Genomic DNA, 19,269 nt, shown 5'->3' with positions numbered 1-19,269 from the left:
GGTGTGAGTATAACTTTGCTGTTCTTTTAAAGTGAATTAAATACATTTTTAATAAACTAAAGTGGGATAATTTTTTAGCCAATCTACTTTTTATTAATGTTTATACTGTGTAAATGAATTTAATAGAGTGCAACATCTCATGCATGTTATCAAAATTAAACGTACTTTCTACTCTTAGGTCATGGGCGGTCCTGTTACATAGGTACAAAAAATTTTTTCCTGAGGGTTAACCATAGAGACTTAATTGCAATTCCATCATTAAACAATATAGCTGAAAGTGGCCTTTTAGTATTTTCGAGCTTGTGCTCCGTTCACCTCGTTATGGATAATGCGTGATATAAGTAAGATTTATTTAGAATTTGAAAAAACTTACTTGGCAACCGGGACATTGGTGAGACTCAGGAAATTGTTGCGTACGCTCCGCAGACTGGCCAGCACCTGCGCGAACGGCGTCACTATCAGGTCCTCTCCATGACTGTAAACAAAAAACGACCTTATTAGAAAAGTTGTTCAGTTCAAAATACAGTTATAGTATCACAAACTTACAATAATACAAATCGAGATAATTTCAAATAGTTTTGTAACAGCGGTTAAATATGATGTCAATAAACTATGATTTTTCATGAAATTGCAAGTTATCTGAAATCGATGATCACATTTTTTTGACAAAACTCTTATTTTTCCATAATCCAGAAGAGCCCATACCAAGACAAATATCCTTTTTATATCTTCAGGTTTCTACAAAAATTGAACAAAGCATATCAACATGCTGCTTAACTTAATTTCAAATTGTAAGATTGTATGTAACTAACTTAATTAACGAGTAACCGCAACAATCACAAAGGCATCTGACAAACAAGCAATTTAATTTGTCATATTATTACAACATAATATAGATAGTATATAGATTCATAGAAGTAGATATATGGATGAATTATTATTCAACAACTTAGTAGATATTTTTATGGAATCCCTGATAAAGTCTTCCCTAGTAATGACCTTAACACTTTTTAATAACATTTCGCTAAGATTGTTAAAGGTTCAAAAAGTCGAAAGACAAGAAAAAAATCTACTTTAATTTTTTGATTTAATTAATAAGTTTTGTCAAAGGTATTGTCTTAAAACTTTGGTTATATATATTTTTTTTTTACTCCATTGTTAGATTTTTCAAATATATTTTATTGCTATAATAATAAAAGTGTTCAATGTTTCAAGTAAGCCTAAAAATTGTCACTAGGAAAAAAGACAAAGGCGATCATTTAGTTGGTTAAAGAATTATAAGGATGTGTCTTGCAAAACAGTACTAAATTTATTACTACGTCTAAAAGATTGAAACAGGTAAAGCAATTTACTAATTCAGTTTATTATTCATACGATTACCTCTCCTCGCAAATAATATACAATATCTAAGAGATAAGAGCGCTTTCCCCAAGGGACCGTACTAAGTTTAATTGATATCGTCCCTTCACATATTATTTGAGTGAAACCACATCTATAAATATATCTCCTATATATATTTGGGCAGGCCTGAATGTTGGCGATAATATTATGGACATATAAAGTTATAGATAATTGTCTCGTTTGATAAGGATAATTAAGGGACATTTTTGAATATGTATATGCATTTGAATTCTTTAAGGATATGATTGATAAAATTAAGAGTTCCTTTTAGCCGTAACGAGCAGCTCCCGCTGCCCGTCCCCTTCAGCTTATTTCTACCTGCTCATTGTTTCTAAACCCCCTTTTGACTACCTGGTATCTATAAAAGATGTTTTCTAAAGTGTATTTTACTTAAATGATGGATATTTTATAAAAATATTAGAATTATATTTTGATTTAAAATGGAAAAATTGACATTTTATTGAAACTAGTGTCTAATTAAGAATAACAGAAAAGCAATGAAAAATAATAGGTAAAATTATTTGTAATTTATATATACAACATAATCAAGAAGGTTTTACATTAATACATTGACAGTACTTGGAGTCCCAAATCAAACTCCTCAAATGGGGAGGCTCGAACTGGCCATGGCTAGGTTACGAGAGCGAATGAAGAACAAACTCGAAAACTCTGAAAATGGACCGCCTCGGCTAGGTGTCGAATTGACTGGCGCAGGTAATGACCGGGCATGGTTCCTTCGGACATTACCTGTACCGAATAGGAAGAGAGGGGAGCGAGGTCTGCCATTAGTGTGGGGAGCCGGATGACACAGCCCAACTTACTCTTGCAGACTGCTCAAGGTGGTCTGCGCAGCGGCAGGAGTGAAGTTCGTGTAGGCCTTGGGGGATGGCGTCCTCTCGCTGCATAACATCGTTGACAAGATGTTATGCAATGTGAGGAATTAGGAGGCGGTTGCTTCCTTTTGTGTGACTGTAATATTGCAGAAGGAGGCTTCTAAGAAGGCGCGGGAGACAGATCCAAACGCGCCCTCATGTAGACGTGGACAGGGTGGTAGAAGGCGGGCACGGTACCGCGTTCACCTGCTTCCTCAATAGGACCACAGATCCTGGGCGATAAACCAGCAACATATTAGTCATCCATAAAAATAAGATCCAGAAGGCATCATGGTAGAATGCATAATCGATCCCATGATGCCTTCAAAATGGCAGGAAGGCAGCGCCGGAGGGGTTTTAGTGCGGTAGTCTGGCAAATTATCTTCACCTCTTGTTTGTACGGAATGAAAAATATGAAACCTATCTGCTTGAGTATTGAAGAAAAATGCTTCAGTTTTAATTTTTTTGTGCGAAACACTACATTTGATTTGATCATTCCAAAATAAAAGTACTATCTTCATTCACTGTTTACTACGCAGTACGTGACGACCTCACCTGTATTTTACACGAAAATCAATAAGTCAAACAATGTGCACTATCTGGCTGAATGCCGTGAGAAACAAGGCACCTGGATGTCCAATACAGAGACAAAATGTATGATGGGAATAAACAACTAAATTGTTTTGGGAAAACCGAAGCTGTCTTTCAGCGACAACAACCGCCAACTAATACAATACTTAAGTAGCCTTTACCAAATATTTGTTTCGGTTCATAGACAGACTAGTGATCTAGGCTTTGCGTGGGTGTATCTAAAAATGGGAATATAAATATCAAACAATATATAAGCTTTTTTTTAGTAATACAGCTTAATTTTCTATTAATAATTATACATCAATAATTTATGCAGTTTAGAAAGAGAAGTATACGAATTTAAAGACAGGGAATTTTTAGACATAGTTTTGCAAAATAATCAAAATGGTCTTTTCGGATTTTCCCAAAATAAACTGTCCGAAAAAGTGGGATTATAAATATTTTTTATAACAATTTAAGTTATTATATTTTTTTGGTTTGATGTTATTGTAGATTTATATCATAAAGTACTTATTCCTTGGTTAACTACATTGTTTTCCCTTATAGCCCATATTTTCTCATTATGAAGCTTTTCAGGTTTACAGGTGTCGTTTATGACAGTCTTTATAGGCTTCTCGCCTATTGCGGTGGATCCCATTCGTCTATAAACAACAGTTCAATGGTTCGAAAATTAACGACACCCTTCAGGTTTTACGAGACACTATTTATATATAAGGATTTTTAGAATTAATAACGTTTTAATATCAAAATTGGTTTATTGGTGGTATCTGAAACAAGGAATGTCTACTATTCATAAACATAAAGTCACGTCTATATCCCTTGCGGAGTAGACAGAGCCAATAGTCTCGAAAAGACTGGAGGGCCACGTCCAGCTGTATATCCAAGAAACAAAGATAACACAACATATAATTACGTCTATATCCCTTGCGAGGTTGATAGAGCCAACAGTCTTGAAAAGACTGATAGGCCACGTCATCTGTTTGGCTTAATGATAGAATTGAGATTCAACAAGGGGCAGGTTGCTAGCCCATCGCCTAAAAGAAGAATCCCGTAATGGAATAAACGTATGAAAAAATGTAGACAACGAAATAGTGTCAATTCTAATATTCAGTAGTAGAATGTATCTCTTTTAACAACCGAAATGTATTCAATATTTATTCATGAGCGTAAAATATGTATTAAGATATACTTGTCGAGGGCATTATGGAGATTCACTGGACCGGAGCCTTGTTTAGGTTGGCATAGGAAATGACACTATTTCTAAGACCAGGCACGCGTTTTATAAAACGCTTCTATTATTATTAAAAAAATGGCTTTAAAGGTCCCGTTGTTGGAAACATTAACTTTTTGATTTTAATGTTGCGTTGTTCTCATCATAATCATTTATGTCTTGAAATAATAATGGAAGGTTCCTTTTTCGGTATGTCAATTATAACTTTTGTTTTATTCATATCAGTTCGCTTTATACAACATTTTAAATTTTATAATTTCAACATGTCACGACTAAAATAAATTAAAAAATATGGATTAAATTGATTTTTAGTATTATTAATGATCAATGTATTTCTTTCATAATTACTTCAACATAGTCTATTGCCAGACACGACGTAGACTGCATGAGATAAAATAAATTACGAAAACGGAAAGAATTATGTTATCGACATTATGATTAACGTCTAAAAATTATCTTCGCCGTCATCATAAAATTTCCATATTACCATATTGGCTGGAAATATAGTGTGCTAATGCTGGAAAAGTTATAAAAATATTGGAAAAAGAAATAACTTATAACGGAATTTTAACTTATAAATTATAACGAAAGGCGAAGGGTCAAGAGTACTCTAAACCGACGGAGTGAGTTATGAATATGGCTGAAGCGAAAGAAGTATGTATGGAGCGTGGCAAGCGGAAAGATGTAGTCTCTGCCTACCGCTCCGGGAAAAATGTGTTTTTTTTATGAAAGATGAATTATATAAAAAAATATATCTATTTTCTATCATTTCTAAATTCAAAAACATTGCGTCAGGAATTGTGGCGGTATCCAAGATTTAAAATGTTTCATTAAGGGCTGCGGTGGCTCAGGCTCGGCTTGATTCGTCTTAAATTACGAATACGCTCATGTGTCAACGACCACAATCTCCTTATTAACGTATACGTCTACATTATATAAGTACTTGAAATAAAATAAGGTAACCTATTTGGTTACTTGGTTTTAATAAAAACGTAAGTACATAAAACAAAACAAGACAAACTAATTTAGCGTCGTTGATTTTAATTTTAATAAACACTGTCTCAGATATATACAAACATATATATGTATATATTTCAATAAATATATACCTATATGATTTTATATACAACTCCAGGATATTTAAGATTTGGTTATATTTTGAAATTTTGAGTTTTAATCCCATCTGTAGCAGACTTAGGTACTTTGTATATTTATTTGTTTGTTATCATAAACCACTATAGGCGAGTACCCATTATTCGTATTGATAATCGTACCTAAAATGCAATGACAAATCTAAAATCACGAGATTTTAGTCGTAATCATCATGTGAGAGTAAAATCGTATGAAAATAAATGATGAAGTGTTTGGCGAGCATGCTTGGAGGAATGCCCAGTGGATCACGTGAACCCTTTGACTAAAGACCTATTACCTAACAGTATTACTAAGCGTGAGGTTTAAGTAAGTTTTAAGACATAATTAAATAATGTCTTGAATTTCGTTCCTATGGAAATTAATTAAAACTTTTCATATTGTATCAATTACATTATAGTATTTCTGTTGTCTTATAATGACTCTTCTGAAGTATATATGTCGTCACTGAGAGCATGACCATACACAAATATATTATCTTGCGTTACGCGTAAAAGTTCTTTTTATTACATTGATAAAGTTATAATCAGATTATAACGATAACGCTTAACGAAAATATATGACCAAGCATCGTAATTTTGAGCTTCAGTAAAATATATTTATCTTTTTGCATGGTTATAGTTAATAAGAAGTATTTATGTATTACTTACTTATATTTAAATTCACAAGAATACATAATTATTTATTCAAAAGATAGCGATTTTCTTGCAATTTCTGTACTGTATTAAGAATTAATTGCGCAAAAGAAAAGGGAAAAATAGATTGCACTGGAAGACATTTTGCGTATTGACCACATCAATAGCAACACATTTATAAAATTACAGCTAGATTTATCTTAGAGTGCACAAGAGCGATTAGGTTAGCCGCTCGCTAGATTGGCCGTGACGAACACGAGCCACTTTTGTAGTTACGGCCATCCTGTCGAACTAACCCAATTTAGACCGAGTGTTGATGCAGAATATTGATGCATCAATTATAAAGACTTTTCGAACATTAATGAAATAGAAAGGAACGCATTTATAAACTAAGTGCTAGATTTAAGTTAGAGTGCACAAGAGCATTAGGTAAGGCTCTCGCTAGATCGGCCGTGAGAAACACGAGCCACTTTTATAGTAATGGCTATCCTGTCGAATTAACACAATTAAGACCGAGTGTGGATGCAGAATATTGATGCATTTATTATAAAATTTTCTGTGACATTTAATTTATTTGTTGGTGTTTGAGTGTATTGTTAATCCTTCTGGGCACTTATTCCTTGCTGGGCATTCGCGGAAGACCATCGTGGTTTTTCATCAGACCATCAATGGTCAATGATACACACTGAGCAAATAAGTAAATATAAGTTTAAATAACGAAAGACTATATAACTTATTATACATACATACATATATCCACATTCATAGGCAAGGATGTGTTGCGTCACCGTGGCTGTTCAACCTATTTATGGATAGCTGTTTGACAGATTTGAAAGAGTCTAAAAGTGGATTAAGGATGAATGAGTTACTCGTCAAATGTCTGCTCTATGCCGACGATCAGGTTATACTGGCGTCATCAGCGGAGGAGTTACAGGAGATGGTAAACTGTATGCATGAAGCTTTAAAAGAGAAAGGAATGAAAGTGAACGTAAGTAAAACTAAAACACTGGTTTTTGAAATGGAGAAAGAAATGACAGCATGTAATATTTTGATTGGAGGAGAAAAAGTGGAGCAAGTGAAAGAGTTTGTATATCTAGGATCAAAGTTTACATCAGATGGCAAGTATGATAGTGATATTGAAAGGAGAGTGAACGCGGGGAACATGGTGAATGGAGCTTTGCATGCCTTTATGAGCAGTCAGAAACTATCCAAAAAGGCTCGACTGGCTGTGCACAGGGGCGTGTTGGTCCCGACATTAATGTATGGGAGTGAAAGTTGGGTATGGCAAAAGAAGCATGAAAGCAGAATAAATGCAGTGGAAATGAGAGCGTTAAGGAGTATGATGGGTATGAAATTGAGTGACAGGATAAGGAACAGCGTGATAAGGGAATGTTGTGATGTGAAAGAAGATGTAGTTACAGGAATAGAAAAGGGTATGTTAAGATGGTTCGGTCATGTGGAGAGGATGAATGAAAGCAGGTTGACTAAGCAGATATACAAGGAGAGTGTGGAGGGAAAGGTCGGAGTGGGAAGACCTAGACGAACGTATCTTGATCAAATTAAGGACGTCCTGGTAAAGGGTCAGGTCAAAAGTACCCGAAACCGCCGAGCTTGTATGAAGAGAGTTATGAATGTGGACGAAGCGAAAGAAGTATGCAGAGATCGTGGCAAGTGGAAAGAGGTAGTCTCTGCCTACCCCTCCGGGAAAGAGGCGTGATTTTATGTATGTATGTATGTATCCACATTCATAACTCTCTTCATGCAAGCTCGGCGGTTTCGGGTACTTTTGACCTGACCCTTTACCAGGACGTCCTTGATTTGATCAAGATACGTTCGTCTAGGTCTTCCCACTCTATACTCTTTCTTCTTTAACTTATTATATCAGAACAATTATTACAGATAGCTATTTTTTTTCTAGCTATCTAATAAAGGTCTGTGATATTCGTATAAAACAGAGTCATTATTCGGTACTGTCGGTTATCAAAACATTGAAACATTACGATTATCTTAGTTCTAAAAGGTAAGGGAGAAGTGTACGACGGTAAAATATAACGGCAATTTATTATCCCAAATTCAGGTTAACGCTCATAAAAAACCACTTTCTTAAAAAAACAGAGAGGTATATTCCCTCTTTATGATAATAGATAAGATTTGGGAGGACGAATTCAGGTCAATGTTCTCAATTTGCCAAGTAACCTCCAGATTATAGTCTGTTATAGTGGATAGTTATAGTGGAACGAGAGGGGAATAGTAAACAGGCAAAGTCTGTTATCCACTTAGTTGGAATAAACAAAGTGAGAAATTGTTTATGGGCTCATCCGCTTATGCGTAGAACGTAAGGCGAAAATATAGTTATACAATTTATGGGTCTTACAGAAGTCTGAAGAGTTTCTTATTAAATTGTTTACGAATATACTTATATACTATCATTAAGATACTACTCTTTAGAGCGATATGTGCAAAAAAATTTATTTATGAAAGCTTATAGCTTAAACAAACTAATGAAACCTTGAAATATTAACGGCAGAGTTAAATTAAAAAAATTATAGCTAATTTTAATATTTGCACACTAGTAAAGCTTGGGCACGACAATAGTTTGTCTATCGCTATTATAATTAGAGTAGGTACAGAATAATATTCTATGTGACCATAAATATGGATAAAGCGTAAGAATCGCAGAGGGATCGTAGCGAGTAAAAAGATGTGATCTTCACTGAACCGCTTCGGAAAAGAGACGTGATTTTATATAGGTATATGTGATAAAAGTCATGTACAAGATTAACGCCAAAAAGGGCATTATATATACAACGACTACGTCAGCGATATCATTATTATTTATAATTATAATACCTTTTAGGAAACTATTGATCACATGATTCAAATATAGGAAAGTCTCCAAGTCATTAGGAAAATTCTGAAAAAGACAGTTGTCTGATTGAGCGCTGATAACTTTATCTCCCGATAACGTACTATTATTGCCACTTATTTCAGCTGTAAATACACGATTGTTCCGGTCACTATTGTCGCGTTAACATAAAGCTATTTATAGAACAAGGTTTAAGACAAGTACCCCTTTTAGAGTTACTCCTTTTTCGGAAAATGCAATTGGCTTAGGTTGTATTATGAGTAAAAGTAAAATCTAGATACCTGTTAAAGTAAAGTTGGTTCAGCCGATATAACTTCGAGTTTAATCCGAAGCCCTGGACATTCTTCAATTCATTTCCAAGTTTATATTGAAATTCATAGGGTGCATAAAGTTTTTTAAGCAGTTCAGTAGAAGTAAGCATACAACATGTATTCATACTGTTCAACATACTGCTGTGTAATAATACTGTTCAGCCTAGATGTCAGAAATTTCAACAGCTTGAAATAAAGTTCAGACAAACAAAAAGAGTAGAGCGTCAACATCAATTAAAGCGATATATTAATAAAAGTATTTTAATTTTTTTTATATTTTTATAATCAAGTTTCTCCAATCAAGTCAACTAAGGTAAAGTTCAAGTCATATTACGTCGGTAATAATTTCGATCGATATTCTAGAAGACCAACCCGAAGATAATTGTCACCATCTATTTTAGTTGTTCAGCGAATAAAACTCCTCTTTGCATTTAATGGCGCTGACAGCTGCGTTTATTAGTTAAGTGCTCATAACAATTAATATGATGTATTAATCAACTTAGAGCTGTATGAAGAATGTCATGTCCAATTTACAAATTGCTGACCATAATAAAAATATAAAGCGTTCATAGCTTAGCGCCCCACATGTAGTGATGAATACCAGAACATTTACAGAAATAATTTAAATATGCTTCAAAGTTGTCAGGAATTATTAAAATGAAAATGGTTTAAATGACATATCTGCCAATTAACTTAAAACTGAAGAAGCTGTTGACAAGAAACGTTCAAAAGAGAAAAATCAATAAGCGGACCCAAGGCCCGGAAATATAGCTGCGGAGGGTTCAACTGGTCACACGAACAAATGAGAGAGAGATGTTAATAATAAAAACGATTGATCAAATGGAGGGTTAAAATAAATATACGACAGAGAGTAACATGACAAAATACACCCAAATCAATTATTTAAAAGGCACTTACCTCAAATAAAGGGCCTACTTACAGGGGAAAAGTCCTAACACTCATCGATTTTATTCAAAAGGTTGATGGGATAAAACTATCTCAAGTGTTCTGATCCACCGGCAAACTAATAAATAATAAATTAACTTCACAAGTAGACACGTAATCATAAAATTACTTATTAGTCATCATAATACTCGTAGCCATAAAGTAAGTAGTAGTAGTTACATAACTTTCATGTTCAAACAATACTAAAATTGGACAAGTTTCCTTCCTTTTTTGCCTTAACAAAGTTATTATGGAGTGGAGACAACAATATGAAACCAAAGAAAATCATAGTGCTGAGTGAAAATGAAACCAGTGATCAAAGAAAATCATAAGGATTGCAAATGTAATTTTATTATAACACATTTTTGGTGAACTATGATGCCCTCAATTGACTTATACTTTTAATTATTTTTTTGTCGGTATTTATTCAGTCAGACTGTCATTTATAACATAATTCGATTAAGTCACTAGAATGTTGTATAAATATCGTTTTGTCTATTTTTTTTAGAAGTAATGCAAAGGAAGCAAGTAAGACATTAAACCAATTTAAAAATGTAATAATGAGTCAGCAAGTATCAAGCAAATTCAAATTAAATCCAATCATTCGTTTTTGGGTAAACTTTTTCCAATTTCAGATTGATTTTGTAAATTAACAAGGAATTCTTTACATTTGATGGAATTTCTAATTTGAGGACATTTGCAGTCGAGGGTCGGCGCCAAATCACGTACGGGAGCTAAATTGAATGAGACCTCATTTCTCGATTACGATGGCGTTTATCGAATTCGGTACAATTCGTCTTGTAAACAGTTTTATTATTACACATACAGTCATCTACATAGCGAGTACGACGTGACGAAGGCCACTCGATTCCCTTCAGCGCTATTTAAATCACTCTGGTCAACTATGTGCCAATGAAGTGCCATTAACATCGTCACATTTGGTCATTATAGAACAGCGACGCATTAGCTTGCTAATGAATGTTAAATTATTTTAGATTTGTTTACTTGTACACTTGATATGCATAGTTTAAAAAGGAGCATCCCAGATTTTTCATAAACGCCGTATAAATAAAAAAGATATCAAAATTTATACCTATGTACCAAGTCATTTTATGTAAGCTCGTCAGATATAAGATACATTCTAAAAACTATTTATGACAACTATACATTCAATGTTCAACATTTACTTACCTATTTACAGATAATTCCACGATACTATTTGGCTCCATTATAAAGTATTTTGAAACAATAAGATCTTGAAAATTTCATGATAAATTAGCGCGGTGCAGTTATTGCGTGAGGGCGTGATGTGACAATTTGTCATTATATATGTGTCAATATGATCACATGCCTGTCTACTTAAGGTCAGATTACAAAATATTTGTACTTTATATCGACATAATTTTCAAAAAGTTTTTATGTAGGTATACTCACCAAAATTGACAATAGAAAATGTTTAATGGATGCGAAAACACACACAAAATGTGAAAATCTTAAGGAATCTTTGGTATAATATTACTAAGCTTACACGAAGTAAAAAACTTGCAGCTATACTTGTACTGTAAGATGTTAATGCAGCAATGCAGCAAAAAGATGTTAATTATTATTCTTGGGATGACACTTAAAAATCTTTTCATATTTAAAAACAACTAAAAGCTCAAAGCTCAACACTTTAACTGTACCTAGGTGCCACGAAGTGTTTTAAATAAATGAATACCACAAAAAAATGTAAAAACCCAAGAGTAAATAAAAGTAGATAGCTAGTCTAAGGAATTTAAACCGTTGCTTATTTTCTATAGAGTACAGTAAATGTCTTCACGTTCACCTGTGCTAGAAAAAAAATGCTCATCGCTAAAATAGTTCAAAGGTTTTTCCACTTAAAATTAGATTGGAGTGAACGTTTGAACGTCAACGTTGAGAACTCATTGAATATAGTGCAGCAACATTCAAAGGATCCACTTTGTGAGTTGTGGAGCAAACTTGCTAGAAACTAAGTGAGTTGAACTATGTTAGGTTATGTCGCTAGCTTTTACTGAGCGCAGGTGCGCAGATGATAACTCAACTTTTTTATGAGGAATATTAAATTATGTCTCGCTTAAAGTTTCTCTTAGACCAGTATAAACTGTTAAGTATTTGTGAAGGTAAGCTATTTCGTTTCTTGCAGAGAAAAGGAGCTCTTCATCAAGTCCTGTAGATATAGAAAGCGTTCAAAGCCTTTACAATCTAGTATAGATATGCAATCAAAAGATGTTAGATCAATCTTGCCAAATATTTTTTTAAGAACTTTGAGCTTGGAAGCCAATACCTAATTATACATAGTTAGGCTATGAATGAAAGAAACGTTCGGAAGAGAAAGTTAAGGAAGGAAGTAAGGGAATAGAAGGGTACAAGCCAGCGTTGTAATGACAAACATTGTCTCGTTTATGTAATTCTTATAAGATTAACATTTTTCTTAGGCCTATACTATCATATTTATTTCAATCAAAGGAATACCGAATGAATTTGTATTAAATTTATAATTTCACCAGCTAAATTTCCCAAAAAGGATACAAAGCGAAATCCAGGCCTCTAAATTCAAATCCCATTCGACATGTAGAAATTCGGTCTGCCCTAAAATTGAAGCCTATTTGGCACGGCCGAATCCGGTTGGAGCCGTTCTAGTCACCTACAAAAGCCTAAAGTTCTAAAGCCAGTTTAAGCTGAGCACTAAATATAAATTCAGTTAACTCTCTATGTTCTTTCTTGACATAATTCAGCTAATATATCATGCTTTTAGAAAAGGGGTGAGCGGGACAGAACTAAAGAAAATATCTAGGGAGTCAAGAGTTTGCTGAGTAAGCAAAGAAAATAAATCTTCTCCCATGTTTTTATTCGTATGAACATCCTATCGTCGTAGGTTAATGGAGAGAATAACTTTCTCCGCACCGCAATTTGACTGTAACAGATTTAATAAGTTTTCCAAATACGCTTCGTGTAAAAACCTGCCTTATCCAATCCAGTCAAGGGAGGGTCAGTCAGTCAGTTCACCTCGGACTCCTTTCCATAGATGTGAGGATATAATCGGAACTAACACCAAAAGATAGAAGAAGAAATGCATTTTTCAACTGGAACCTTACTAATAAAAAAGAAAAAGATTTAATATACTTGATATTAAAGTAAAGGCCACACAAACCAAAAAAAACCACATACATCTAGTTCTGGCGCGACCGTGTTAAAACAAACCATTTTTCTTTTTCCTTGAACATTAGAATGAAGAGCTATGTGCCAGTAAATACTGTAAACAACGTCTGTAATTTTGATCTCCAACACACGGGCCATAATAAATTACAATGAAAAATAAACGAAATTGGTCCGGTAAACAATTGTATTAGCTAATAAATCACGGACTTTGCCTGTGGTCGGGGATTGTTTTCAATTATATTGCAGGCATTGTATCTCATTTGGATAACAGTTGATTTATTTATGGTGTAAGCCTTAAAGTTAACCAACTAAAGGATAAGAGATTAACAGGTAATCCTTGTTCCAATATTTTGGTAATGAATGTAGTAGCTATCTCATCTTGCGTTATTATTTTATGATTGCGTCTCTTCTTAGCGTCGTCAAAGCGTTTACTTAACTAAAATATGGGTCAATGTCACGTCGTTACATTTATTAAAGGAATTTATAAGGTCTTTTATGGTAATTACATGAAGTGAAGATAACTTATTATGAAAATTTGTTCATAGAATATACACGCGTTTTTCTGATTACATTTTCAGATATTGGTCTCAGGATTCGTAAAGGCAGCATGTAAATTACTGTCTTTACATGGCGTTAAAAGTGTCAGCTGAGTATCACTGTCTTATTCAGTAAATTTACAGTGTCTTAGTAATCGTTCCTGCTTTCGATTTTTGTTGCTTGCATAAGAAGAAATGGAGAATCCTGAGGGGTTATTTGTAAACTTTAAAGTGCATAGGATATCGTTTACGGGCAAGTGAAGGTCAGAACCAAAGAGAAAACATGTGCTTTAACAAAGTTCGTTATTTAATTCTGTCAGAGATGTATAAAAAATTTTTGCGACATAACAAAACGGAAATTCATTTGTTTTAATTCTGTTTACCTGAAATAAAACCCATTAGGTGAACAATAGAGGAAAAAGATTAACTTATTTTCCGTAAACAAAACAGAGGCATTCGCAGTATTTAGAATTATACAATCATCACAATAAGTTGTAAATATTTATGCAGAAACTTCGCACTTAAGTTTTTTTACATACATACATATAATCACGTCTTTATCCTTTGCGGGGTAGATAGAGCCAACAGTATTGTTAATACTAATAGGCCAGGTTACTAGGTACTAGGTTCAGCTGTTTGGCTTACTGATAGAATTGAGATTCATATAAAGTGACAGGTTGCTTGCCTGTCGCCTTAAAGAAGAATCCCAAGTTCAAATTATCTCTTAGTCGCCTTTTACGACATCCATGGGAAAAAGAAGGAATGGTCCTATTCTTTTTTCTATTGGTGCCGGGAACCACACGGTGTTTTCCTTTTTACCTACTCAATCAATTATATAAATGAAAACTAGTTAAAACATTAATCTGACCTTAAATATGTAATTAAAGTTTTAAAGGTAAAAAAAAATGTATATTATAAATGTATATTGTTTTTTTTTCGGGTAGCCAAAGAAAACTATACACAAGTTGTTCCAATTTAAATTTATTTATTAATTATTTTAAATTCACTATTTTACCTTGCAATACTGTTATCTTGCTCCCCTTAGTGCAGTTATTCTGGGGTATTATAATCCATAAGCCATATGCACTAATTAGCATTTAATAAAGCACTCACTGTCGGCTTGCACAACACTTTCTCACTGCCTACTATTTTCATCACTTCACATCTGTAAATCCCACAAGATGACCTCCTTAGAAGCCGTCCAACAGATCCAGAAATCTCTCCAGACCGATCTACTGCGGAGAATGACTGAATTTGAGAACCAGCTGAAGATGTCAAAGGAGCCAGCATCACTCAACAAGCTCTGGGAAGACTACAGTAAGTTTAAGAGTGATGTCCGTGATATCATGCAGCTTCTCCAACAACAGCTTGAGGAGTTAGTCAGATCCGTAGACAATATTGAGATGAGGCATCGGAGAAGATGTTTACTGTTTGGAGGCATCAAGGAAGCTGAAAATGGCGCAAATGAAGATGCTTCTGCAGTAATCTCCGCCATCCTAGGCGAAAGGTTTCATATGGAGGGGATCTCGTCTAGTTCTTTTGAAGCGTGTCATAGAATGGGATCAAAGAACAATAGCCGTCCCAGGCCAATTCTTGTGCGTTTTGTTTGTCCTACCATAAAGAACACTGTATGGCGTAGGAAGACAGTCCTCAAAGGAACGACGACAGTAGTTTCCGAGTTCCTCACCCGTCGTCGGCAGGCTCTGTTCACCGAGGCTCGTAGGCGATTCGGCATGACCAAATGCTGGACATTCGATGGTTCCATTTTTGTTAAACCACCCTCGGGGAAGCCCATCAGCATAAATGCACTGGAGGATCTAGATCAGGCCGGAAATGCATTTGCGGAAACTGCACCTGTTGCTTCCTCATCTGGGACTGGGGTGGTTTTAAAACAACATCGCCAACATCCCCCCAAGACGTGCGAAGTTGCACCTGGGTCTGGTGACAGACAGCAGCGAGCGAAACGAGCGGCTACCAAACTTAAGTAGTAAATTGCTTTAATTACGTACTTATTCAATTATTTTTTCTCTTTTTGGTAAATATTACTATTTCCTGTAGGTAGTTGTTTATTCAGTGTTGTATAGTTTGTTTACATTTTTCGCCATAGCTACCTACCTACTTTGTTCTGTACGTTAACTGTCACGGGCTGTCAGTGTCATTTGTGAATGACATTGACATTTTGGTAATATTGATTTTTTAAACTGTTGACGTGACGTAATTTTTGTGTAAGCCGGCAGACCAATGCTGAATTTGGCTTTTATTTATTTTTAAATTAGATTTACATATATATATATTTATTTATTTATATTTATATTATTATAACATTATTATGGATGATTCTTTTCATACTGCTTGTAGTGATAATGACTCCACATTTCACGACAGTGATTCACTTCACACTCTTTTAAATAATGACCTGTTACCTGTCAAAAAGTATTTTAATGTATGCCATATAAATGCACAGAGTGTACCAGCACATTATTCAAGTCTTCTGGATCTTGCTTCCGTTGAACACCTTGATGCAATTCTGATCTCTGAAACTTGGCTTAACTCTAGTTTGAACTCATCTTTTTTTACAGTTCCAGGATTTATAATCATAAGGAATGATCGAGGTATTGGTCGAGGCGGTGGTGTGGCCATATACTTACGTAGCCATTTTCCGTATAAGTTACTGAGCAAATCCACTTATTCGCACACTGCATCCCCGGAGTATCTCTTTTTAGAAGTGGAAGTAAATCGGGTAAAATTGTTTCTTGGGGTTTTTTACTCCGCCCCCAATGTTTCTCGTTCTAATCTCTATTCTTGTTTCGAATCAGCCTTGGAGCCTTTTGTTGCTTTTCACTCTCATTTCTTATTGCTCGGCGATTTTAATCATAACATGTTAGACGACTCCCTCTCTTCGAAGTTTCTTCAACTCTCTAATTCGTTCAACCTTTCTGTTCTCCACCTTAACGCTACGCATCAGAATCTACATACTGATGACACTTGGCTTGACCTTATTTTAACATCTTCAATCTCTGATGTCCTTCTACACGGTCAATATCCGGCCCCTGAGTTCTCACGTCATGACCTTATCTATGCGTCATACAACATTCATACTAGGAAACACAAGCCTGCTGCTGTGTTGATGCGCAATTATGCTAGACTCAACAAGGAAGCCCTCTGTGTAGACGCCGCTGGCACTGACTGGAGCACGATCGTGGCAGCCGACTCCATAAATGAGAAGGTAAGCCTATTGAATGAGACCATTGTTACACTCTTTGATCGTCATGCCCCACTTCGTATGGTTAAACTTAAAAGACCACCATGTCCATGGATCACTCTGGGAGTTCGAATGGCTATGAGAAAGCGCAATAAAGCATTCAGCAAGTTTAAGCGCGATCGCTCAGAGATTAACTGGACTTTCTACAAAGAGGCAAGAAATCGTTGCAACCAGATGGTAAGATCTGCTAAACGTCATTACTTTCATGACCATATATCCAATTTATCCGCGGCCGACACCTGGAAGTTTCTCAAAAGTCTTGGGTTTGGTAAAAGTGTATCCAAGGCTCTTAACCTTCCTTTCTCCTCTGATGATATCAATACTCACTTTTCGTCTGCCTCCTGCCTTGATGATACTACTAGAACACAAACCATTTCTAATATTACTTCTATGCCACTCCTTCTTTCCGAGTCTTTTTCTTTCTCTTTGGTATCTTCTGACGATGTGCGCAAAGCGTTACTTTCCATTAAATCTAAGGCTGTTGGTCATGATGCTATTAGTCATCAAATGGTTTTGCTCCTTCTTGATTTCATTCTCCCTGTTCTTACCCATATAATAAACTTTTCGCTAAGTACGGGAGCATTCCCTTCCTTGTGGCGTAAAGCTTTTGTGCTGCCCTTGCCAAAAATCACCAACCCCACTTCATTAAGCGACCTTCGGCCCATTTCTATTTTGCCTTATTTTTCAAAAGTTCTAGAAATACTTGCTCTATCCCAATTATCTTCCCTCGTCATGTCCAACAGCCTGCTTAGCCATTTTCAGTCTGGATTCCGCCTTGGTCATAGCACCAGTACTGCCCTGCTCAAGGTTACTGAGGACATTAGAGTTGGTATGGACCACGGTAAGATAACTGTGCTTGTCCTTATTGATTTCTCCAACGCATTCAACACAGTTGACTACGAGGTCCTGCTAGCGCTTATGTCACTCTATAATCTCTCCACGACCGTCCTAGATTGGCTGTCATCCTATCTCCGCGGTCGACAACAAGCTGTCCGCCTCGACCAGACCCTTTCTTCGTGGCGAGATCTGTCTTCTGGTGTCCCTCAGGGTGGAATCCTGTCTCCACTACTCTTCTCTATTTTCATTGATTCCCTTACAACTCGACTTTCCACTTCTTACCATCTATATGCTGACGATCTTCAACTTTACCATTCATGCGATGCTAACGATATTAACTCAGCTGTAGCGCTGTTAAATAATGATCTGTATCACATTGCTGAGTGGTCGAAAGAGTTTGGTATCTTTGTGAACCCGAAAAAGTGTCAGGCTATCATTGTGGGTAGTTCTGGGCAACTTAGCAAGTTAAATTGTGAAACTGTGTCTCCTATTAAATTTGGTCATAATAATATTCCTTTCTGCCCTAGCGTCAAAGATCTTGGGTTGCATATTGACCCCACTTTCAGCTGGGTAAATCAAGTTACCGAAGTAAGTCGCAAAGTAACTGGTACGCTTCGTTCTCTTTACAGATTTAAAAATTTCCTCCCTCAGAACACCAAAAAATTACTCTGTCAATCTCTTATCCTATCTTTAATTGACTATGCAGATGTATGTTACTGTGACTTGAACCAGCAACTTGTCTTAAAGCTGGATAGACTAGCCAACAATTGCATTCGTTTCATATTTGGTTTACGAAAATATGACCATGTCTCCTCCTTTCGTTCTCAGCTTGGTTGGCTGCCTATTCCTCTTCGTCGCAAAGCTAGAATCCTATCCATGCTGTATACAATTCTCAACGACCCTTGTGCTCCAGATTATCTTAAATCGAAGTTCCCACTTTTAAGCGCTACCCACGCTCGATCTCTTCGCTCTTCTGAAAACCTTCTTCTGGCCACTCCTGCTCACCGCCTGGGATTCATGTCGAATTCATTCCAAGTGCAAGCCATTAGATTATGGAATTCTCTTCCTGAATCTATTCGGAAGGCGCCTAATAGATTTGCATTCAGGGAGCAAGTCCATGATCTTCTTTTTGACCAGTAGATTTCCTTAAACTTTACACAATCATCCAATGTATGTAGTATATGTATGTTTATTTTATATGGAGTATATATATATATATAGTCATACTTATGTTTGTAATATATTATATGCAAGTGTATTAAGTAACCTATTATTATTTATATTTATATAATTTTTTTTTTTTACCGTTATCGCACTACCCGTACTTCCATCTCAGTTTGGTCCAAAGGTTCGACTGGCAGAGAATGCCTTGTGGCATTAAGTCCACCTGTTGTACATTTTACGTGCATGAAGTTTAAATATTCATAACATTTATTTACGGTTTAATGCCCTC

At 35.5% G+C, this 19,269-nt stretch overlaps 1 protein-coding gene across 8 annotated transcripts in view; it reads right to left on the bottom strand.

Moving 5' to 3' along the window:
- LOC106137774 (cAMP-specific 3',5'-cyclic phosphodiesterase) overlaps positions 1 to 19,269 on the bottom strand; it is a 389,030-nt gene that overhangs the window by 52,577 nt on the left and 317,184 nt on the right. For all 8 annotated transcript variants that reach the window (XM_060945161.1, XM_060945165.1, XM_060945164.1 and 5 more), the window contains one exon: positions 374 to 475. In XM_060945161.1, the coding sequence (XP_060801144.1) occupies positions 374 to 475 (102 nt within the window). The remainder of the gene's footprint in view (positions 1 to 373; positions 476 to 19,269) is intronic.

The sequence above is a fragment of the Amyelois transitella genome, chromosome 7, assembly GCF_032362555.1.
Source record: "Amyelois transitella isolate CPQ chromosome 7, ilAmyTran1.1, whole genome shotgun sequence".
Lineage (NCBI taxonomy): Eukaryota > Metazoa > Arthropoda > Insecta > Lepidoptera > Pyralidae > Amyelois > Amyelois transitella.
Note: the sequence above shows the minus strand (reverse complement) of the source record. Positions and strands in the feature narration are given on the sequence as shown.